The sequence below is a fragment of the Lycium barbarum genome, chromosome 7, assembly GCF_019175385.1.
Source record: "Lycium barbarum isolate Lr01 chromosome 7, ASM1917538v2, whole genome shotgun sequence".
NCBI lineage: Eukaryota > Viridiplantae > Streptophyta > Magnoliopsida > Solanales > Solanaceae > Lycium > Lycium barbarum.
Genome location: NC_083343.1, coordinates 11,896,088 through 11,921,914, shown reverse-complemented (window position 1 = coordinate 11,921,914; position 25,827 = coordinate 11,896,088). Strand labels below are relative to the sequence as shown.

General features: G+C 35.1%; 1 protein-coding gene across 1 annotated transcript; it reads right to left on the bottom strand.

Annotated features, from left to right (window-relative positions):
- Positions 1–4,051: 4,051 nt before the first annotated feature.
- LOC132603127 (uncharacterized) lies at positions 4,052–23,882 on the bottom strand. The gene is made up of 16 exons (XM_060316031.1): positions 23,570–23,882; positions 21,294–21,361; positions 20,773–20,928; positions 20,526–20,693; positions 14,396–14,546; positions 13,093–13,172; positions 11,226–11,501; positions 10,853–10,996; positions 9,832–9,966; positions 9,495–9,593; positions 7,405–7,461; positions 6,983–7,187; positions 5,405–5,523; positions 5,156–5,224; positions 4,780–4,878; positions 4,052–4,620 (listed from the first exon to the last, which is right to left on the bottom strand). The coding sequence occupies exons 1-16, from the start codon at positions 23,685–23,687 to the stop codon at positions 4,381–4,383; spliced, it is 2,184 nt and encodes a 727-aa protein (XP_060172014.1). The 5' UTR covers positions 23,688–23,882; the 3' UTR covers positions 4,052–4,380.
- Between the last annotated feature and the right edge of the window lie 1,945 nt (positions 23,883–25,827).

Below are 25,827 nucleotides of genomic sequence, written 5' to 3'. Positions count from 1 at the left end.
TGAACCCAGAACCTCGGGGTATTAGGCAAAGGGCAAAAATTAAAGACCACCAATTTGAGGGGAAAAAAATTAAAGATCACCCCAAAAGAAGCGCAATCCGCGCAAAAAAATGAATTAGTTCTAGCATCTTGAGTAGTATCTAGTTTGTAAGCTACAAGGTATTCCAACGATCTTGGATAGAAAGCTACAAAGTATTAGATATTTTTCTTCTCGTATGATTTTAAATTTATCTTATTGGATACTTAATCTTAGTAGACTCTGTTCTTAAGTCCCATCTTGATTGATTTTTGCCCCCTTGTGTGATTTAAATTATACTTTTTGTCTTTGCTTAACATTGTTTTACACTATCGTAAAATAGTGGGATCAATTTTTATTCTTGTCGTCTTTCATGTTTTCTTGATTCATCACCCTTTAAATAGTAAAAATGTCTAGAGTGTTTTTGCCAAAGTTCTATAGAAGTATGCACGATATCGTGTCTTTAACTTTTACTACTGACTATAACATGATGTTCTTTTTTAAAAAAATTGAAAATTAACTGAACCGTACTGATACTAAAGAAAGATCGAGACGATGAGACGGTTTCGAAAAGTCTAATTTTGATTCTACAAAATCAAATAACTGAAAAATTGGTAATATACATTTTATAAAATAACCGCCCGAACTGCACCATTGATACCACTAGTTGGGAGTGTTGTTGGTTGGTTGAAAAGGAGCTGACAAGTGGCAATTCATTCAAAAAGTTGTTATTTTTATTTAATATAAGATAAATAGACGATCCCATCAAAATTCCATTAAAAAGAATTAATCTAAATATCCGTCCACTCAATCACTTAAATTAAAAATTTCAGATTTTTAATATATGTATAGTATGTGTATAAACTGTGTAAAATCTATGTATATCGACTAGAAAAAGTAAACAGTAAGTTCGACCGACTATTTGTATAAAGATTCCAAACATTAAACCCAATGATTTAACATAAATTTAAAAACACACTAATTTTGACTCCACCTTTATGATTTTTCTTTATTTCATTTTTGAATGGTTACTTAGTGGCAGTGGACTTAAAAGTTTATGTCTTTTGTTTCTTTTTCAAAAGAATAAAAGAGCATATTACGTGTATTTTTTAATTTATTTTAAAAGAGATATTAGTTTCTTCTAGATATTAAAAGGACCCTAGAATACCTTTTTAATTGGAGTTTTCAACTTTGAATTTTATTCTATCTAGAACTTAGCATCATTTCCTCATGTTGTGACTTGTGACTAATTATGCATTCAAGCTGAATCATGAAGTCAATTACAATTACCCACTATTCAAATCTAAAGCTTAGGATAGTCCTAAATGAAACCATATGAAATAACCAACAAGATCATCTACACAAAATTATACTATAGCACGTGGTGCATGTGCATATTACAGGTTCCAGAAGGCGTAAGTAGCACGGATTGAGAATAAAATAAGAAAAGATCGATTGAGATAGTTTGATAGACCTAAAGTCACGCGTAACATTATAGTGAATGCTATATTATTGATATACCTTCATTATTATAGTGAAAAACAAATTCATAATATATAAATGGTAATAATAATAATAATAATAATAATAATTTATTATTATTATTATTATTATTATATTCTTGCCTTTCTTTTATTTTGGTCCATGGGATTGGAAGTGTTGTTGGTCGGTTGAAAAGGAGCTGGCAAGTGGCAATTCATTGTGGATTTCTCTTGGTTATAATTTCCATATATGGAATTTTAATTTGACATCCATTGTCCAAACTTGATATCGCATTAAAAAAGAATAGGCATCTAAAATTAGTTTTAGTAATAAAAGAGTCTTATCGAACCGTTTAAGTTTTAGATGAAAAAATCCATACAATTTTAACATAGCATTAAAGCAGACAAAAATTCTTGATTTCCAACACTGCATCAACCAAAAATATTTATGCAAGAATAGATAATTTTTTAGATGAGCAATCCATTACTCAACAATCTTTAATTAGTACTCCCTCCGGATCAAAAAAAGAGTCCACTTAGCCATTTGCACACCCCTTAAGAAAATATTAACTCCTAGACAAAAATAGGTAATTTGTCTAACCTACCCCTAATTAAATAAATATTGAGATTTGATCATAAAACACTTAATAGGGGCAAATATGGAAAAACAAGGTTAATTCTTTCTTGATTTGCTAAGTGAACTCTTTTTTTTATCTAAGAAAAAAAGGCTAAGTGAACTCTTTTTTTAATCCGGAGGGAGCATGAAATAATGGATTCCAGCTTACAGCAAGATGCTTCGTTATCCAGCAATTAAGCTCGTGGTTTTTCCAGTTAAGGAGAATAATTAATACTGTTTCATGTGCACCAGCTTGTTCTTTTATTCTACAACATATTTTTGAAGTTCTTTTTTTGTCTCCTAATACTATTATGTGCAGTTTGCGTTCAGACAGCTATTATTTCTATTCTTGCAAAAGGAAATATAGAGGGCTAACAACTAGTACTCTACTTACCACTAAAGGTTAGAATGGGACGGTGAATATTCATCTATCCTTAATTAGAAGTTTAGATTCAAACTGTAAAAATAAAATCACCATTAATAGGAAACACTTTAACCCCAAAATGAAACGTGCATGCCTAAATCCTGATTAGTCTAGCCCCAAAGCAGATATGGATCACTAAATATCATTTTTTGGTGTTAATATTTAAGTTGATGCCATTAGTTTATAATTTTTTGCAAATCTACATACTTTGAAATAACGTCAGACGTGTAATGTCTAAAGTTAATCTTGACAAAGCCTAACGCCAAACAAAAAGTCTGAAGTTTCATAAGATTGAAATTCAAATATTTTTATTTGAAGTTCATCCATATTTGTCTAGTTTCAAACATAAATGTCTAGAGTTAAGTTGTTCTGAAGTGGGTAGACATAAAAAATTAAAAAATTAAAAAACCTAATACTGCATTTAATCTGAATGCAACACCACCTATAAAGTGCTTGTGCAGTATAGGGGTGTCAATGGTTTTTGAAAAACCGACTTAACCGACCGAATTGTACCATACCGAACCGAACTGAATTTTAGGTTTCTTTTAATAAAATCGACGGTTTTTATATAAATTTATAAGCGTACCGAATAATTAGATTGGTTTTTAATTTTATAAAAATAAATCGAAAATTACCGAATAAGTTTATATGTGTTAAATATATTCTATATATTAAATTTAAATATAATGAAAAAATTTCACCTTGGGCTCAGGATGATGACAATGACTACAAGTCAACAATATAATTAACACCTAAAGTTCCAACTCTTGAAACCTATTATATTATTTCTATTAAAATTAAATTAGTTCCAGTATCTCAAGTAGTAATTAGTTTGTAAGCTACAAGGTATTCCAACGATCTTAGATAGAAAGCTACAAAGTATTAAGATGTCTTTCCCCTCATATGATTTTAAATCTCTTATTGGATACTCAAATCTTAATAAACTCAATTCTTGAGTCCCATCTTGATTGAATTTTGCCCCCTCGTGCGATCTAAGTCATACTTTTTGTTTTTGTTTAACATGTTTTACACTATCGTAAAACAGTGTAATCAATTTTTATTCTTGTCGTCTTTCATATTTTCTAGATTAACCACCTTTTAAACAGTAAAAATGAGTAAAGAATTGTGTCAAAGTCCTACAGAAGTATGCATCATATCATATCTTTTAACTTTTACCAATGACTATAACATAATGTTCTTTTTTTAACCAAAAAAAAAAAAAACCCCCAAAAATTAACCAAATCGTACCGATACCAAAGAGAAACTGACATGATGAGACGATTTCGCAAAGTCTAATTCTGGTTCTACAAAATAAAATAACCAAAAAATTGATACAGTCTAAATTTTCTAAAATAACCGCAGGAACCGTATCATTGACACCCCTAGTTGTGCAGGTTAAAAACTACCTTGATTCTTTTACCAAAAAAACTGAGATCCCTAGAGCTAGTGGTGCATAATTCGAAACTCGATGGATGATGGGTTTACTCCTCTACCCTTCACATAAACACAAAACTATTGAGATTTCAAATGAAGGTTTTATACTTATGTTTAAAACACAGTATATGATCTAGCAAAGCCTCATATGTCCCACACTAGATGCTATATTATACATGAAATATTTGACTATCCCTTCCCAAATTACAATATTACATCAAATCAATTGGAAACGATAAATAAATAAATAAATGGAAATATCAAAGAAAGAATCAGAGGTGAAATATGCTACATCATCCAATGAGACCTAACAATACTTCAAAACTGGAGATGAAGAGAAAATCATCTTCAAGATCTCTTCACAACAGTGAAAATGATGGCAAAATTTGGGGATCAAGAGAAGTTTATCTTCAAGATCTCTTCACAACAGCAGTTGCAAAGAAAGGATGATGGCTGAACTCAAATTGAACCTTAAGCGACGGGTCAACGGTCCCTAGCCGGGAAATAAGACCTAGCGCAACACTGTTATGTTCTGCTACCTGTTCTATACGACGAAGCTCTGCCATTTTATCCGAATCATTAGAAAAACTGCTCCTTAGCTCCTTCGTTATTCTCTGAGCTTCTTTGAAGCAGTTATACATAGATAAGTTCTGCATAATTAGAGTTCAAGTCACACACTGAGCAAAAGACCTAGTTTTGCAAACCCCTCGAAAGGAAAAAAAATAAACAAGAAAGAAAGAGCACGTAATATATCCAATAAAAAGAAAAAATTCGGAAAGGCATAATTTGTCAATGACAGGATGACTCACAGATAGCCGAGCATGAGCAGTTGTCTCCTCGAATGAATAATATGAGACATGATCGGGCAGGCAAGCTTTCAGAAGCAACTCAAAGTGCTGGACAAACCTCTGAAAAAAATTGCAAGATCAGTCAAGAATGGAAACGCATATCGCCTAACTATTTGACAAGCATATCAATGAGAGCAGATGCAACACCGAGCAACAATGGATGACAATATGTTTTTTTTTTTTATATGGTTTGGGGGGGGGGGGGGGGGGCTGGGGGTCTTCGTCTGAATAGTAAGTAGGTCAAGTTCTATGTGTCATTACTGTTAGTAAGATCCACTACAAATCCAGCTAAGGTGGTCCAAAAAGAAAAAAGTCGTGCAAATATGAGAAGGCAAACCTCATGCTCACTGTTGAAAGGTCCTGTACTGAGATAGATTTGCCATTCATTCCTCAAAGCTGCAAGCATCTGGAGGAACCAATAACCAAAAAGTTCTCAAGCAATTCAGAATCAATTGTAAGTTTAACTAAAAGGCTAATTGCATTGTGCAGATATGAAAGAGATGCTACAACCCAAAAATGGGAGAACAATTTGCAGGCCGTGAGCATTAATGAAAGCACATAAATAAAAGCAAAAAAAGCTAATTACCATAGTAAGACCTTCAGCAAGATATACATGGCACTGAAGAAACAAAATTGCAGGTGGGAGTTGATAATCTTTTCCCCCATCTTTCACCAAATCTCGTCTCTTCTTCCCTTTCTTTTTACCTGATACAAGTCAAACATTTGGATAACATGTCCCTTATCTGGAAATCCATAATAAGATTCATTTGTCTATTTGTTTTATATATGTGAATGAGTCACATCAAATTTGAGCATTTAGGTGGGTAGTAGCAAGTCCGAAGTCGTCTGCAAGAGGTAGCCACCAATTGATCAAGATTTTCCTCAGTCAACGACTTTAGTGATTTATTATGGCTAATAGTAAATTTCCCTTTGCAAACTATTCGATAATCCCTGTTTGAGAGTCGGTAACTTAGAGATCAAAGAAACATTCGTATTCTTAACCATCTATACCCCAATCATGAAGTAATTTTTATTCAGGACTGACTACTGAGAACCTATTCAGCACTCTAGTATTTTAGTTTTATTTTTTGTTAACTTTGGTGTCTGGTCAGCTTGTACACAACTCGATTATTTCACCGGATACCTGCTACCTGCAGAGGCAAACCTAGGATTTGCAAGTGGAGGGTGCACAATTACATTCAATAGAAATCTATCCCTGGCTATAAAGACTGTGTAGGGGGTAATATCCAATTAATTTAGTGTCTCTGTTTATGCATAATCCTTAAAGATATTACAAATAATACATTTGGTGAAGTTTCTGGGTGCCGTTGCACCCTTAACCCACTATGTAGGTCCGCCACTTGCTACCTCCTACCAGTTCAGGTACTGGATAACTCTGCCACTGCTTAGGTAGATAGGAAATACCCACCTAGTGTTATTTTATCTCTGCTATAGTTTGAACCCTCATCTCCAACATTTGCACCCACTTCATTGACTACTAAGCAAACACTATTAACTTGCTTCTGATGAAGCCATAATTGTTAGTCTAAATATCTTAAGACCTCTACGCCGTCTAGATATCAGATGTTAAAACATTTTACTGATTCAACTCATGCCTTCACAACTTTTTGGTTGAATACACTTTGAGTCAAAAAATGACATATATCATGAAAAATGAGATGTCGATGACCCTTCTTTCCTTCTTTTTTGACTTCTGGTTTATTTTATATTTTGGCATTCCAGTTAATGATCTAATGACATAACATTTTAGCTCTATTCAACCAGCCAGCAAAAAGTTTTCCTAAACAAACAATTCAAGATCAAGAGACCTAAACAGGAAAACAGTGATACACATCTTAAATTCTTTTTTTTTTTTTTTTTTTTGTGAGACTGGTAACATGGATACACATCTTAAATTCTTTCAGAGCCTCACTATGACAAGAATCTTAAAACTTCAACCAGTAAATCAATTTCTATAAACTTGGTACAGGAAAGGAAGAACCTATTAACCAAAAGATCTGACCCTTGAACAACAAAACTTCCAGTGGGAAACTAGAAATCCACATATAACCACCAAGGACGTAGACCCAAATTCCTTGTTTGAGAGACTTACAACAATTACTAGGGGAAAATAGATGGTTAAACAAGTAAGCAGCATTCTTACTGATTTCATTGCTCGTCATTGCCCTCATATGTGTTTTCTCAGCAAGCTTGATCAGGATAATATACATGTACCAATAGACCATACAATATTCACCAGTAGAATACAAGTCTAATTCAAAGCCCAACATCAGGAAACGGGAAGCAATCCAGTATGTTTGCTCCTCCACCCATATGAGAATGTGTCTGCATATCTTCATGCAAATATTCTGCGACGAAATTCAGAAAACGAATAATACCCTCCGTAAGAAAAATGTTCACTGAGAAGGATGACAGAGCAAGAAAGATCAGGAATTTCCACTTTGAAAAAATAGCACAAAGTAGCAGCAAGAGCTGCTTTTTACAGGTCCTCCAGACACATTTTATTTTGGAAAGCTATTATTCTGAACCCTCAAATAATGCCCTGTAGTTGCAGAAGATATTCACCTCGTTACTTGAAGTGGCTGAGATATCTCCGAACTCTTTCCTAAAAGCCAGTTCCAGCTAAGGAGAAATCAAAGAAACAAATGCAGAATTCAGTTCAAAGGAAGGCAATTAACAAAAGAAATAATATAGATGACCCAGTCGCATCAACAGAAACAGAAGCCTATACTTTAAACAAGTTTGGTACTCCCCCCGGATCGAAAAGAGTTTCCACTTGGCTTTTTTTTTTTTTTTTTTTTTGATGACATAGGAACCCGCAATCGCTACCCTTCGGGTGCGCACAGGGTAAACCCAGCTCCCGTGCAATAGCTCAGAAACCACACAGGAGAGATAACCTGCACTAGGTAAGCCCCATGTGACGAGCTCGACCCAGAAGGCAAATTCCCTGCAGTGGGTTTCGAACCTGAGACCTCCATTATGAAAGCCTCATGCTCAACCAACTGAGCCACCCTTGCGGGTAAAAACAGTATTGTTAATCAAAAGATAGACATAAGCAAATAAGTGGGGAACTTAGCCTTTTTTTCTTGGGTCAAAAAGAGAGTTCACTTATCAAATCAAGAAAGAATTAACCTTATTTTTCTAGATTTTCCCCTACTAAGTGCTATGTGATCAAATCCCAATACCTATTTAATTAGGGGCAGTTTAGTCAAATTACCTAAAAAAAAATTTGTAGGAGTTGGTATTTTCTTAAGGAGTGTGCAAATGGCTAAGTGGACACTCTTTTTGATCCGGAGGGAGTATTATTTAGCATCCTAGAAAATTTATCAACAGCCAAACAATAAAATAAAATAGTACAGATGACCCAATTGCAGCAACAGAAACAGAAGCCTCTACTTTAAACAAGTTTAGCTATAGTGCAATATTCAGCATCCCAGTTCTACACAAGCCTGGATAGAAACCAATGTTATCAATCTACACCAGAGGGTTTTTTAAACCAGAAATCTGATTCCATTGCACACCAGAAAATTCACTCAGTCAGATTTCCCTCAAGGCCTAAAGAAAGGTAAAAAGGCTCCAGAGGTACACAATTAGTGTGTGTATATATATAGAGGGGGGGGGGGGGGGGGGGGGGAGACGAGTTTACAGGCCAACAAGAACATTACTTCTTTCTTTGCTTTGAAACGATGTGCTATACAATGTAGATTTACTAAAGATCATTTAGAACCAACTACACCTCAATCCAAACTAGATGGGGTCAGTTGTGTGAATCATCAATGTGTTGGGGAAAACAAGCAATACAATAATGCACAACAAAGGTAGCAGTGGAAGAAATACTCAGTCTAAATTTCCTTAATCTATTTGAACCCAGAGGAGACCTCAGTGCAGCAGTAAGTTGTCGCAGCGAGACCAGGAGGTCACAGATCCAAGGCATGGAGACTGCCTCTTGCAGAAATGCAAGGTAAGGCTGCCTGCAATAAATCCAATGTGCTCTGACCCTTCCCTAGACCCTGGGCATAGTGGGCACTCAGTGCATGAGGCTGCCCCTTTTTTATACAAATCTTTAAGAAAACATCTAAATATCATTAAGCGGAGCTACTAAATTTGATACAAATACCAGCTTACTAAATGAGTACTACTCTAACATCAGGGCAAAACATATACATTTGAGCAATTTCTAAGTTTTATATCTCTCTTTAACACCAAAAGAATATTGCTAACTAAATTAATTCCCCCTAATACCTTAACTGATGCCCTATCAGCAGTTTACTTATTACCATGTACAAGGCACAAATGCAGCCTTGGGAAAAACACACCTTATGTAAACCATCATAAAGAAAGATACTTGTTCATATTCCACTTGCATTCCGCACCAATCATCATGCTTAAATTTAAGGGAACATTTCAAGGACTGATTTACTCATTATACGTTTTTTTAATCTGCCAACTCAAACATGTGAAGAGTTCAAATTCAACTATTCTTCCTTTTCCATCTGAACAGGGAGCAGATATCCATGCAAGAATCTAAGATGCAGGTAGCCACAAAATGTTTGCAGAGTAATGATCATGATTAAATAGAAAGAGACAAATACACAAGAATTAGAAGTACAAATGGGATAAGAAACAGCATTTCGACAAGTATATACTGTTCAAACCTGTACGTGTATGATGCGCCAATCTTGCAAAATCTTTCCAAGTTTACGCCTTTGCCAGGAAATGTTGGTACAAAGAACTCGAAGCAAAGTGATCAACAACTGCATTTGACGAAAACATGCTTTTAATGGTGAAAGATCTCATTAAATACACTAGGCAAATGAAATTTGATAAAAGCAGAAGACTAGCCTATTCAAAGACAAATAAAACCTAAAACAGATCAGTTCGACATTTTACTAGTACCAATACCAGGAAAAGGCACAGAAAAGTTTTAGGATAGATTTTTTATCAAAGCTCTGGACATAGAAATAATCTCCCTAAAAATAAATTCATGCTTACTTGCCCAAGCTGTACAACAGTTTCGTTCTTCTGAATATCATGGTTCTTCGCCACCTCAGGTAACAAAGAAGCTTTACAAATCACGGCAAAGATAGAATCACGCCCATAAAGCTTCCCATCTTGAACCAGCAAATGCTGTTGATTAGTCTTTCACATGAGAATGTCATTGTGAAAAGATAAAATGCATCTCAAAGTTCAACAAGTTAAAAAAGTGGACCTGGTTAGCTAATTCTGCTACATACAATAGAAGGTAAATCATACCAGTATATGAACCCACCCCCCCACCCCCAAACCCCCAAAACCCCAGGCAACCCCTCTGGGCGACTGATAAACGAATAATCTGTTCGTGACATATTTTTCTTCATGGGAATTCAGATAGCAAATCTCTTTATTGATTATCGAAAACTCGAAAAGTTAAAGCCAACCTTGTGCTTCAGAATTACAAGGCTTATTCAGTCATAAGATGGTCCAATAATAATAAAATATTATGCAAATACTTTAATTAAGTTTATACATTAGAGTTCCCCAAAAACTTGTAGAGAAAAGATAGGCATAATAGCTTAATAAAATCCTGTTCATGTACAAATTTCCAATCACGTCATCACCACACATACCAAGATGCATGAACATGCAAATGAAAGTGATCATCTGCATATGTTAGCAAAATCATTGACATTGGGAGCAGATAAATATAAACTTTCCAACCTGTACAGTTCACTTCATGGCTTAACAACTTGGCCTAAATTTAAGAATACCTTTTTATGAACTCTAAGATCCAGTCTTTGGGTCTATACACAGACAATGATTTTTAGGATTATAAAGTCCTTAGCCTGCACAATTTGTTCTCTGGAGTACAAGAGTAAAGACAGCAACATAATGTGGGCATTTCTAAGAGTTGCCTACATCAGTTTCCCATTTCAGGGACTAAGCCGTGTGAATTAACAAGAATAGAACATGCAAAATTGCTGTGCACAATGTTCATGAATGAAAGCATGCAGAATTTACATGTGCTAGAAATTACCTGGAGATGAGCTCGAGCAACCAATTCTGGTTGAATCTTTTGAAACTCAACCACAAATCGTAAAACACCTTCAAAGACTGGATCTAAATTGTAGGAACATACGATCTCTAGCTCATGAAGAAGCTTTTGGAAATATTCAGCTGCCTGGTAGAAGAATGCAAACATGATTTTTTTTTTTTTTGATAAGGTAAAGATTTTATTAAATGGTACCAAGATGATACAGGAAAAGAAACAAAAACAACAGAAAAAACAAAAAGCAGCCCACTATACTCTTCTTCCTAGCATATCCAAGAAATTCATATATAGGCACAAACATGATTTGTTGTAATACTTGGATCAAAGCAAGGTGCTTGTGTGCGTTTTCACGCCTTACCTTCTTCCAGCTAATTGTCTCGATAGCACGAGGTGGAGTTGGAGCCGATAATCTACTGTTTAAGGTAGAATCAAACCCAACAGGTTGACTACCTGAAGCAGTTGTTTCATTTTTCATTCCATCTTCCAAAGTTCCCGGTGCACTGATAGACCTCAAGAATTCTGCCGACTTAATCATGGAATCTAACTCCTCAAAGCAACAAACGATATGTTTCTTTGCCAATTCCAAACCTCTGCCTTGTGGTCTCTTCATATTTGTCACAACATGGTAAAAGTGCTGAAAACCCAAAGTGAGAATAGTATAAGTATTAAGAGGAACAGCAGTGACCTTTCGCAGTAAGCCCTGATGACATACATTATATGTTTACAAAATGAATAGAAATGTGCTATGATGTAGAATCACTACGCCTCATTCATTTGTTCATTAATCAACTGTGGAATGAACCAGCAAAAACTCTGAAGAATTAAAAGTTATAGCAAGTTGAATATAATTTTATTCAACACCCTTTTCATACATACTTCAACAAGGGAGCTGGTTTACAATACAAGCATAAAAGTAATTCTCTTATTGCTAAAGAAACAACTAATTTACTCCATTTCTTTCCATCTCTGCCCATGGCAATATTTAGCAACAGCAAGGTACTGTCTTAACTCTTAACAGCTATGCTGGTTAGAGCATGCACAAGTGCTTATATTCCATAAACCCTGACCAGTAAAATTTAGATTAGAAAATTATCCTTCATGAAGAATAATTATTTTTTAAAAAGGTAAGTACATTGTATATTTAAGCAACTTGGCACCAAGATGGTGCTAAGGCAGTAAAAGTATCAGGAATACCTCTGTACAAAATACAACAATCGTTACACCTCAATCTCAACAAAGGTATGGTCAGTCATATGAATCCTCACTGACTGTGTTTCTCCATTTAATTTCATCTCAAATCAACATTATACAAAATAAATAATTGAAGTAAAGAGAGCAACGAGTCCCCAGAAAATAGCCTTTTCAGAGCATGGTTCAGAGAAGAAATAGGAGAGGCTCATTCACCAAGAGAGAGAGAGAGAGAGAGAGAGAGAGTTCTAAAGCTCTATAGCCTGTTTGGCCAAGCTTTTGGGAGGCCAAAAGTGCTTATTTTTAAAAAGTAAGGTGTTTGGCAAAGCTTTTGGGAGAAAATAAGTGTTTTTAGGGAGTAGCAGAAGCTGTTTTTCAAAAGCTGAAAAAAGTAGCTTTTCCCTAAAGCATTTTTTTGAAAAGCACTTTTGAAAAAATACACTTAGAAACACTTTTTAAAAGCTTGGCCAAACATTAATTGCTGCTCAAAAGTTATTTTCAAATTAATTGGCCAAACATAGACTGCTTATCACCAAAAGTACATCTTTGAAAAGCACTTTTGGAAAAAGCACTTTTCGAAATAAGCTGATTTTAGAAGCTTGGCCAAACAGGCTACTAGTCTAACAATCTGATAATAACAGATAACATTCTAATATTCATTTGTACGATTCATATGGACCCAGTGAAACTCAAAAAATCTTGGTCTTGAGTTATATCCTTTTTCCTTTTGATAAGTGGGCTTCAGTCACTTTCCTAATTTAATCTTCTTTTGAACAAAGGTTACTGAATTGAAAGGCAAAATCAGATATCTAATCATCAACTTTGGTGATGGCATACAAAGGTAGAGGCCGAAATCAATCGGAGAGAGAGAACGCAGAAGAAAAGACACGTAGAGAGCCATGAAACCTGGTCAACAAGTAAGATTTCTCTACATCCTCAAGATCATTATCAATGTTTAGCTTAATAGACTGAAAAAAAAAAAACATAGCGAGACGTATGTAACAGAATTTTATTGAAATGACAACACAGAGTAAGACCTTACGAAAACGTAATCGGCATAACAAAGATTTGCAGAATCCTTCCTCCAAATCAGGGTTATTTTGTAATGGTTCTATATCTGCACAAAAGATAAGCAACCCATAAGAACATATGGTGGTCAATGGGATTAGTATAGTTAAATTTTCACTAAGCTTCCTGCAGTTTTCTCAATGAGAATGACTCTCTGACCACGTCAAACTTTTATAACTATAATTTTCAGAAAATATGAAGTGTTCTTTTTTACCTTAATAGAAAAGGGTTTTGTTTATGAGAAATAAAGTTCTCAGATATTGGAGGACCAGACTTATACTAATACAGGGATAAAAATCTAAAAAAATAAAACACCCAAAATTGACACAGTTATGATTCTGCCAAATTTATCATAAAAAATCCTCATAAAAGCACAAGCTTTCATGGTATTAAAATAATCTTGATTAAAATAGTTGTATCATGCATTCTTACTCAAAAGATGCACCTCATGTACCATAACTAATGCAAGCATTACAACCTTTTTAAGGGCTCAAAGATTATGGGGAAATATTTCATTATGTTAGAAAGTTGAGAAAGCTCAGCTTTATCAGATATTAGGACCATGAATGTTTTTGCACAATATAATACACCTAGAATACGAAGTTTGAAGGCTACCTCATTGTAATAAATTTCCAATCAAAGTGACAGCATAAAATTACCCATTTATGTAAGACCGGTTCCAAAATGGGAAAAAAAAAAATAGATGCCGGCTCTTGCTAAAAGGGCAATACAGCCTCGCTCAAAAAGACAAACTTCAACAGTTCGTACTTTATAGCCAAGGTAATATCTCATGATTGATAATAACATAATGCCTTCATTTTGCAAACTTTTTTGAGGTGATAATAGCTTAAAGATACAGGGTAAGGCTAGACCCTTGTTGTCCGGCCCTTCCCAGGACCCCGCGCATAGCTGGAACTTAGTGCACCGGGCTGCCCTTAATAGCTAAAAGATACCAAGAGGAGACATGGTAGTGCTCCTCTCTCAAATGATCTTAGGCATTATGATGGTAAATACAAAGTAACAACTCAGACTTCAAAAAGTAAAAAGGAATAGTGAAATTTTTGGAACAATTTCTCTTTTCCTGAAGTCAGCTGTAAGATTAGAATTGAAGTTTGTTTGCCAAGCCAGATGTAAATAATTCTTCCATTTTTTTTTGATAAGGCAGAGAAGTGGGAAAGTACAAAGGACGAACTGTTATGCACTATCTACTGAGCTTTTTCACATCTAAATTATTTTATATTTAAAGTTGCTCTCACCATGCACAATGACTACCTTCTGTAACTCTCTTCTTAGACAATGTAGCTTTACAAGCCCGTAATTGACGAGCAATTGTTTCTTCAACTGCATGTAGCATTGTCAAACATTTGTCATCTCCATCTACCTTTAGAGGAAGGCCATGTGTCATAGTAAAGAGATCTTCTTCCTGACAGCAACATAACAAGAAAACAATGATAATCAATAACAAAAAAACAAATTTGAGCACTTACTTGAAGATAACTGAGTGCTTTCAGTAGAAAGAATATTCTATTCGAAGAAAGAGGGGTATTAGAATGAGGACCAAATGTCCTTAAACTTATGACAGAAACAAGCAACTCCAACATAACTGCAGATCAGCAAAGGGATATTAAGGGGGGAAAAAAACTTGATAGGTAACTGAAAGAATATTATTGATGTAAAGAAGGGGCTGACTTTAAGAAAAAGCTGGACAGAAGTACAACCAAAATATAACTTTACAGTGTGTGTAAAGAAGAACTAAGAAAGTCAGCCAGATATTAAGAAATTGACCTATTTCATTAACGTCGCATAAAAGAAAGGGAGACAACGCCTTCCTATCACTTTTGAGTAATACAACATTTTCTATATTCTATTCTAAGCATCCAATGTTTACCACCCAGAGATAAAATTTATTAAGTCAGATTAAGTTCAGGAAAGATGGGAGTTCTTGTTTCAAAAAAGAAAAAAGAAAAAAAGATGGGAGTTCTTGGCGTGAGTTGCGGCAGAGGTGGAAGCCTTTTTTGTTGTCTGATTCAATCTCCAAAAATATTTGGCTCTTTGGTTGAAAAGGGGACGAGAATACAAAGTTCTTTCATAGGAGGCGACCACGAAAAGAAACATTGTACAATCAATAGAGATAGAGGGAATGGTGCAAGAGGTAGAGAGGAGGTGAAAGGGGCAATTGTGGGCCTTATACTCAATTGTACAAAGAAGAAGAGTAGTGAGGCCAACCCTAGGAGGGCTAGAATTTGGTCAGGTAACGGAAGTTGACGAAATGGCTAGACGGGGATATCATGGAAGGGAAGTGCTGGAAACAGTGGAGAGTTTTGCATGACCCGAGGATTCACTTTTACTTTTTTCAATGTTGAGACATGGTAAAGGACGAGATTATAAAGATAATTTAAGATATCCAGAGAATCAGGGAAGTGCCTTAATGCCACCTTCATAATAATAATACCGACAAGCGATCTAGCAGTAAAATCAAAGACATGTAATACCAACGAACCAGATACTACATGTCTCTCAAATATGCACCTATCATGGTTATTGGAAAGTTTGAGAACCTCTAAAGGAATTTCTCTTGGGATGCAAAGGATGAGGAAAAACCCCACTTGGTAAATTGAAAAGTGATAAGTTTATTCTTTGTAGCTATTGTGTGTTTCTAAGTTCTTTATCAAGTTCTACCTGATAAAGTATAAAGGTCCTACGTTAAATATTTAAAGGGTATTCATCAAAGCTCTTTTAAGGAAATGGCTATGGAGATTTTCCAAACCCCACTTGTATGTTGTTGTTGGCTATGGAGATTTTACAACAAGGTGCAAACACTCCGTAGAACATTGAGAGAAGGCAAGTATGGTATTCAAGTAGGGACTGTAGGACAAAAATCATCATGATTCCCGTGGACGAACATAATGGAAGCATGAGAGCATTCCAATGGAGACATCAACTTCAAAAGGGATTCTTTGGAAATGGAACCCCCCACCCACAAAACTTTTTTACCAAGGTGTTCAATAGTGGTCATTTTCCACTTTGGTGATTCGAAACCTAACTTTTCAGTTGAACCTGGAGGTTCCTTACCAATAACTTTACCTCCTTTGTCAATGTTAAGGTCAAAGTTGAAAATAGGAACAAGAACTTAGGAAGTCATGGTGTGTTGACATCCTAAGAAATGTTTTTCCAACAAGGTTCAACATCTTGAGCAAAGACAATGTCAATTGCTCAACTATACAAGACACTATGAGGAGGAAATTTGAGGTTGAAAAGAATCCCACAGGATTGGAAGGTGGAGGCATTCCAAAACCTTATTAAATTACTACACTACAGAACATCACACTAAAGAATCAAGATGCATGGACATAGAACGAAGGGAGTGAAATCTTCAATGTTAAATCGTTCTATCACATGCTATTAAAGAGAGAGGATACAGCATTTCCACATTTCTCAGTACGGTTGCCAAAATAGAAGCAAGGCAGTTATCCTCACAACTGAAAATCTAAGGAAAGAGAGAACAAATATCAGCTAATGTCACAAGTGTATATGTTTAGAAGAGGATGTGAACCACCTAAGTCCTAAGCATTGTCAGGTTGGGAGCCAATTATGGTGGACACTGCTAAAATTGTCCGCAGACAAGCCACAGTTATGCCTAAGATACATAAAAGGACACGGAGCATGGAATGTAGCTCCCTTGGCACTGATATGGTTACTTTGGGGAGAAAGAAACCAGCGAGCTTTTGAAGGGGTGGAAGATGCTTTTGTCAGATAAGGGCTAGTTTCTTGCTTCTAATAAAGAATTGTGCACCCATAAGATTCCAGTTAGTATAAATGACTGAGTTACATGTGTATACAATTATATTTCTACTAGTTACCTGAGGTCCGGGCTTCACGATATAAAAATAGTAATATTTTAATAGTAGAATATGTATCATATTTTCTTACCGCATAATTAAGATAATTCAGTGGCACGTTCATTATGTATTGTTGATAAGTCTTCATGATTATTGAAGTTTCTTAGCCACATAATTAGATAATTTTTAAATAAAAAAATTATTTATGGACAAGAAATTTTGGCAGAAGGATTACAAATAGCAACGGGACACAAGCGATTCGACATTCTGTAAAGTAACATGATTTTAAATCATGTAAAATATTACAACACAGTGAAAACCATAAACTGAAAATATTGGCATTTTTATGAATCTGTGGGCATATAACTTGTATATATAGATAGAAATAGATATATTTGGCATTTATTAAGTTGTAGTTTCACTCATGATATTCCATGCGGCAAGAGTTTGTGCTAGTTAAATGTGATGATTTAAGGACAAAATTAAATTCATTAAATGAACCCGAAAAATCAATTTAGCCCATCATATATAGTTTATTAATTATCATTATTTTATTTTATTTTTGTTTCCCACCCGGTGTCTAATATCTGCATTGGAGCTCGATTATATCCGGATTGGTTAGGACCCCATTCGGGGGGAGCGCTCCCTATCAAGGATTTCCATACCTAGGGCTCGAACTCGAGACCTTTAAGTAAGGAAGGAGCAACCTCATCCGCTGCACCATTTCTTTTGGCGGTTATTAATTATCAGTTAAAATGAATATTTATAGTAATTTAAAAAAAAAAAAAAAATATCCAAACTATTAAGTCAATCTAATTCAATTTAGCTTCAAAGTTTAGTCAAATTGACTCTCAATAAACGGAAAGTGTCACACAAATTGAAACGAAGGGAGAATAATTTCACAGGAGCGGGGTTTACCCTGTGCACACCCAAAGGGTAGCAGCTGCGGGTTCCTTGTCATCTAAAAAAAAATTAGTAAGATTTAATAAATGCTCTAGTTGGAAACGAAAATGTGGCTTCAAAGTTACCAAATTGTGTTGAGGGTAATTTATACTCTCTCCGATTCATATTATATGGTGTTTTTAGCTTACCCTTAAAAAGTAAGAAGTATTTTCACTAAAGTATCCTTAATTAAATAGTAGTACCAATTTTAATATGATTTCTTGGTTATATAAAAATTCACTTATCTACTAAATAAGATTATTTAAAAAAAAAACTATGAATATCTTTTTTATTATGTAAAAAGTTACTTGATACAATTTCCTTTTTTGTCTGCCCCGAAATGAATGAATGATACAATTCTATATTTAGAAATAATTTAACTTAAAACTTCCCCCTTTACTCTTAACAAAATGATTTACAGTCATACAAATAACTATAACTTGTTTTAGACCATAAGTTTCAAAAGTGGTCCTAATTTTTCTTCAACTCCGTGTCTACTCAAACTATATCACATAAATTGGAACGGAGAGAGTATTTATTCTGAATAAGTGTAAAAGCTAAAAAAATACCATATAAATAGATTAGGCGAAGTTAGGGAAAAGAAAAAGTTCACAAAAAGTTACTACTCCTACAATTGAAGCAATACGGAAGTAAACAAGGAGCAAAATAAAAAAGAGGCTCAAAATCTAAAAGTTGGGTAACAAGTGTCACTCCTTCAATGTAGCCGTGTGAGGACTACAAGAAGCTCACATTCTCTCTTATATATAGCTATAATATAATTTAGATTCTCTACTTCATGCATACAACAAGTATACTGGTTGCCAATATATCAATAAGGTTATTTACCTTTAAGAAAACTATACACAAATATATTCAAGTACGCCTCAGCTCCAAGTAATTAGGTCGGCTTATATGAATCTTGTAAGCAATTCCACTCTATTTCATGCTCATTTCATTAGTACTAAAAGTATTTATCTTTTTTCTAATAAGGTTCTTTTTCCAAGTGCTACGAATTGTATGGCCCGTATCTGTCCACACAGTATCCTGTTTATGTGTAGTCATCAGAAGCCAATCTCATTATTGGAGCATTAACTACAGCATCAATCAAATTTAGATGGAACCTTCCATAATGCTCCAAAGTACTAAAAGTATTTATCATAATTATATCAGTTTTACATTTGTCGTCAATTGACTGCAACACTTTTCTTTTACTAAAACACTCGTAAGGGGAAGTTTTAAGATATGGGTGCTTACCCAAGAAAAAAAAAGGACTTTATATTATGGGTGGAGAGAAGGAGAAGCAAAAGAAGTCATTACAACAACAACAACAACATACCCAGTGTAATCCCATTAGTGGGGACTGGGGAGGGTAGGGTGTACGCAGACCTTACCCCTACCTTGGGAGGTAGAGAGACTGTTTCCGAAAGACCCTCGGCTAAGCAAAAGAAGTCATTAAAGGGATAAAGTACAAGAAAATATTGTTGAAAATATAATTAAGTAAATAAAAGTCTACCCTTTCTAATAGCTTAAGATTTCAGATGAGATGGTTACACACTTCAACATGGTATTGCAGGCAAAAGGTCCTGAATTTAAATCTCACCACGACCTAAAAAGAAAAATATTCTATGTATTTGGCCTGTGAAAAAAATTGGGGCTACACATGAGGAAGTGTGTTGAGAAATAATATAATTAAGCAATTAAAAGTGTGCTCCCCGTAACAGCTTAAGCTTTTAGATGAGTTGGTCACACACTTCAACATGGCATCATAGCAGACAAAGGTCTTGGGATCGAATCTCATCGCCACCCATTATCAAAAAGAATTTCCACAGTCTTGACCTAGGAAAAAAAAAATCAATCCCTCACATGAGGAGGTTTATTGAAGAAATAATAAGTAAATACAAAGTGCTCTTTCTAACAGATTAAGCTTTTAGATGTGATAGTTACTCACCTCAATAATTATACAAAAGACAAAGCCTTCCATTATCTATCAAAAAAACAAAGCCTTAAATGATTCATATTGTTGCAAATTCTTCAAAGGGGTCATGTAGTAGTCCTACTGGCTTCCTATTGTTTTAACCAAATGGTACCCTGTCGGCCTATCCACTACCACCTCCCTACCAAATCCTCAAAAGATAAAGGAAAAAGGAAAAGTCAATCTTCGGCATTCCGTCATTGCATACCCACCGAGCGCTCCACATAAAAGAAGGAACCTAGGGAATGGTTCGCGTCAAAGCTATTCAACTTTCTTTACTGTCAACACTATTTTAGGAAGAAAGTGAAAGATAAATGTTTCAGTCCCCCCTCCTAGGTGCAGAAATGGAGAAAGCACTGACATAAGTTTGCATTTAAAAGGGCTGCCTAGTTTTGTAAACTGTTTCCAGAAATATCATATATATCAGTTTTTTATGTTATGAGGACAAGTTTAATAAGGTATCAAGATGGTAAAGCAGCAGTATAGAACTCATCTACCTCCTATACATTAGGCTAAACCATCATATTCAACACTTCACTAAAACAACAAACAGATCACATTTGTCACCTTTTCTATAGATTCAACTTGTCGGAAATATGTTCCATGAGGACACAAAATGATAAACATTAAAGAGTTGCATGGTGCTTACTTCATTTGTACGTGTATCTGAGACTGTGCAAACAACCGCATTGCAGGTTGCACGCACAACTCTGCAATATGAATGTAGTAATGCATGCGATGACGTTCTATCAGGCCTCAAAAGGTATAAGCAAGAAAAAACAGTCTGAGCCAGTGAACAACCTTTATGCCATGTTGCCTGCATTTCAATATATATCAGCCAAAAACAAACTTCTTGCTCGACTAGCTAACTGCTTTGTGTAAGAAGCTAGGAGTACCTCACAAGCAAGAAGATGATCCATGATATCAATGGTACCTTGAACATCAACTGTTTTGTCAAAGCTCAAAGGAATAGGAGCAACACCATACTCAATAGCTTCATCTACTGAATAGTATGTACGTACCATGCCTGAATCCATCTTTGGGTCCATTATCTAGTTCAATTCACGAAACATGTAAGTGCAACACAAATATAGAGAGTATCGTCATGAAGCAAAAAAACAGTTCATTAATGTATGACAAAAGTAACAACATATCAAGCAGAGTCTACAGTATTATCTTTTTGCGAAATAAACGGACGAGGTAGGGGTCTAAGCCAAACCACCCAACACCTCAGGTGATCATAATATGGGCGATTGGATTAATTGAAAATAAAGAAAAATATCAAGCAGAGTCTAGCAGATAATATCCAAGAAATCTATACCACTTCATATAAGTATCAAGAAAAAGGATGACTGGTACCATCCACAAGATAATCCGAGAATTGAAGAAAAGCACAAAACTGGAAACGCAAATTTACCTCTAACGCCGACATGGCAGCAAAAAGATTAAAATTCTCCCCGTGTATCAGCTCCCCATCTTGAAGATCTGTGACCAAATATTTTGAACCAGATCCACATAAGTCAATCTTCTTCCTTGAATTACACAGAAGTAATATTTGACCGCGTAATGAATAAAAAAACCCCAAGACCACATCAAGCTCACTAATTAAATTCATAGCTTCTTCAATATTCTTTATTTTCTTTCCAACTCAAACGTCACATCTAATATAACAATGCATTCTTCCTCCCCTAACGGCACCCAATGGTGTGGCCCTAGTGGTCGAGTCCCAACAAGGTAAAAAAGAATAAGGAAATGTCTTTTCTATAAGGCACCCAAGGGTGTGGCGGGCAATGAAGTGGGTTGAGAATCATGAGACCTCGTGTTCAAATCCCAGCAGAGACAAAAAACACTAGGTGATTTCTTCCCATCTTTCCTAGCCTAGCCTTGGTGGACAGAGTTAACTGGTACCTGATGGTGGAAGTTAGTAGGTATCCCGTGGAATTAGTCAAGGTGCGCGCAAGCTGACCCGGACACCACGGTTATAAAAAAAAAAATCCTCTCTATAAGGATATTACTGGCAATTTTATAGATAAAAGTCTCTTCTTCGAAAGCAACCTTTGCCTTCTGTAGCTTCATCTCATATTATTACATCTCGCAATCTAATTGAATAAACATAGTGCAATACACCCAGTTTAATGATCCCAACATTTTGCAGCACACAAAATTTTAGCAAAGTATTTAACATATTGCATCCAATATAATAACACCTGTGATACCATACATGGTACTTCAGTAACATGATAATAGCTAAAACAACATCAATACTTTCTAGCTCTACTTTGTCCCTGCTTCCCTATAGTATCACATTCCAGATTTTTTTCCATAAGGGTGTGTTTGGTATGGGGGAAAATGTTTTTCAATTTTCTCATATTTGGTTGGTCAAAGTTTTCGGAAAATATTTTCTCTAGGGAAACAAGTTCCTTAAAAATGAGAAAAATGACTTCCGTAGTGGAATAAGGGAAAACAAGTTCCATAAGTGGCATTCCACACTAATTATCTAATATCCACACTCTAGCACAGCCCACCCCACCTACACCCCGAACCCCATAGCCCCCATCCCTACTACTCGGGCACCCCTAGCCTCCAATGCCAACCCCAATAGTGTTTACCTAAATTATATACGTATGTTTTTGGATAATATCCTCAGCTTATTTACCAAACACAAGTAAATAAGTGCCTGTTTGGCCATGGATAGTTTTCACTCTTTTTTTGAAATTTTATTCCAGAAAATTGTTTAGTTGAATTCCGAGATTCGAAAAAACTCCAAAAAGCTATTTTCACTCCAAATCACTCACAGAAACTCAAAAACAACTCCAGTTTGTATTCATGTCCATACACAACTCCAATTTCCAAATACATTTTCAACTTGAAACCAAATACTCCCTCTGTCCCGATTTATGTGGCACACTTTTCTTTTTAGTCTGTCCCAAAAATAATGTCACCTTTCTATACTTAGAAATAATTCAGATGATATACAACCACACAAATATCTAAAGGATTGTTGTTTTGGACCACAAATTTCAAGTCTTCATTTCTTTCTTAAACACCATGCCTAGTCAAATGGTGCCACATAAATTGGGACAGAGGGAGTACTATACTTTTTTTTTCAAATTTCACAATTTTTATGTCCAAACACCCACTAAGTAAGAACCCCTTATTTCCCAAGAAAACATTTTCCATGGAAAACATTTTCCTTCATACCAAACATACCCTAAGAATCAAATAATATAAATGCACCAAATAATCTCTCATGGACCAGCATATTTTCTCGACAGAACAACAGCATACGGTCTGGGGAGGGTAGAGTGTACGCAGACCTTACCCCTACCTGGGAGGTAGAGAAGTTGTTTCCAGTAGACCCTCAGGCACAAGGACAAGCAATTCAAAGCAGTATAAAAGCCGTAGCAAAATACTATAAAAAGCATGATAAAGCTGACTGGACAAAAAAAAGGAGCCATAACTACACACAAGCTGGGTTTGCGAGCTATTGCACAGGAGCTGGGTTTACCCTGTACGCACCTAAGGGTAGCGGCTGCGGGTTCCCATGTCATCAAAAAATAATAATACGATAACCAAAGTATAAAAAACAACAGATAGTAGCAGAAATCAAGAACACCCTAAGAATCAAAAATATAAATGCAACAAATAATGTCTCATAGACCATCATATTTTGTCAAGAAAAGTGATAGATACCGTTACAAGCGAGGTGAAGAAGGGAAGAAGCATCAGCCCAAACAGTTTGTTCACCAGAAGGAATTGAAGGGCAAATTGGTACTTCTCTATCTCTTTCACCTTCACAAACATCTGCCATATTTTTCCACAAACTGAAACAAAACTTATCTGGGTATGTGCTAGATTTTGTAATAAATTAAACTAAGGAAGTTGGATTCTTGAAACTGAAATTTAGTGGTTACTATCAAAGTTTTGGCGTGCTATTGCTGCAAGAAAAGAGAAAAAGTGTATAGAAGAGAACTCATGTGATTAAAATGGTAGGGCAAGTAATGGGTCGGACCCTATCGGATATGGACCTTCACGACCCGATTTAGTCCAATGTGAAATTTGAAAAAGGGAAAAAATAATATTTGGAAAAAGTTGAAAATGGAGTTGCGTTCGGAGGTAAATACACAACTTAAAGTTTTGTCAATGATTTAAAGTGAAAAATGTGAAAATAGGTATCTGGAGTTTTTTGAATTTTGAAAAATTGTAACAATTTTATTTTCAAACATGATTGAGGAATACAATTCCAAAAAAAATGAAAATTATTCATGGCCAAATAGGTTGTTAGTTTTTACTTTAGGTGAATATTCACAAATAGGAGTACTATTTATGCTTTTAATAACAAATTATGGCAATATTTTTGAGTTTTTAAAACATAGCAATAGTAGTTTCCTTTTCAAAATATATCATACTTATACACATACTAGCGAGCGTAAATACATACAAAGTCATTCATACGTATATTGAATGTCATACATAATGCATATATACATACAGTAACAATCTGCAATAGTAGTTTCCTTTTCAAAACATATCATACTTATACACATACTAGAGAGCGTAAATACATACATACATATATTGAACGTCATACATAATGCATATATACATACAGTAAAAATCTGCAATAGTAGTTTCCTTTTCAAAACATATCATACTTATACACATACTAGGGAGCGTAAATACATACAAAGTCATACATACATATACTGAACGTCATACATAATGCATATATATTATACATACAATAAAAATCTGTTATAAAATAACAAATCTAGCTATTTTTATAATAATTGCAAAAATGGATATTTAGCATGGAAGCAAAGATCTAAGATACAATGATTGAAATATGGTGATAAGAAGACCAAATTTTTTCACAAAATTGCTACGGCTCACAAATGATTTAATTCCATGAATCATCTAGACGTGGATGGGGTTAATGTCCCTGACCTTGAGGAGATTAATGAGGCTGCTCAGAATTTTTATCAAGAATTATATAAGGAGACTGAATCTTGGAGACCTGATTTGCAGCTTCAGGAAACTTTAGTGATCTCTAGTGAAAAACAGATATGGTTACAAAGACAATTTGAGGAGGAGGAAATTCTGGAGTGTATCAATTTATATGTTATGGAGAAGGCTCCTAGACCAGATGGCTTTCCTATGTTATTTTTTCTTTCTTTCTGGGACATGTTGAAGGAAGATATCATAAGCACTGCCCAGTTCTTCCACTCTAACCAGACTTTCGAAAAAAGCTTCATGCTACAAGCCAATAAGTTTGGTAGGTGGAGTCTACAAAATTATTGCAAAGCTACTAGCAGAAAGGTTAAAGAAAGTGGTGAGTAAGCTAATCAACAAACATCAGATGGCTTTTATAAAAGGGAGACAAATTATGGATGATGCACTTATAGTGAGTGAATGTATTGATTCAAGAATGAACGGAGTGGAACTTGGTGTTATGTGCAAACTTGATATTCAGAAAGCCTATGACCATGTAAATTGGTAATTCTTATTAAACACTCTCAAGCAGATGGGGTTTGGTAGCAAATGGCTGAGCTGGATTGAGTTTTGTAATAAAACTGTCAGGTTTTCTGTTCTTATAAATGGAGAATCTGTGGGGGTTTTTTCCATCTAAAAGGGGTTTGAGACAGGGTGACACTCTTATCTTCTTTTCTTTTTATTCTGGCATGGAAAGATTTGATAGCATGATGAGAATTAGAATACATAATAGATAGATCAGGGGATTTCAGATTGTTGGTAGAGCTGGGGAGGAAATGGAGATCTGTCACTTATTGTATGTTGATGACACTGTTATTTTTTGTGAACCAAAGGCTGAACAGATCTGCTATATCAGATTGATATTGGTAATTTTGAAGTTGTAGCAAGTTTGAGGTCAGTTGGGGGAAAAGCAGTCTATTCCCTGTCAAAGAAGTCCCTCATATTCAAGATCTGGTAAG

Bases quoted from the DNA above. Each gene is read 5' to 3' on its own strand.
- LOC132603127 (XM_060316031.1), bottom strand. From the start codon at position 23,687: ATGGCAGATGTTTGTGAAGGTGAAAGAGATAGAGAAGTACCAATTTGC. The intron at 9,594-9,831 runs GTAAGCATGAAT...CGTCAAATGCAG, and splicing joins CTGTTGTACAGCTTGGGCAA to TTGTTGATCACTTTGCTTCG. The intron at 4,879-5,155 runs GTTTGCCTTCTC...AATTTTTTTCAG, and splicing joins CTTTCAACAGTGAGCATGAG to AGGTTTGTCCAGCACTTTGA.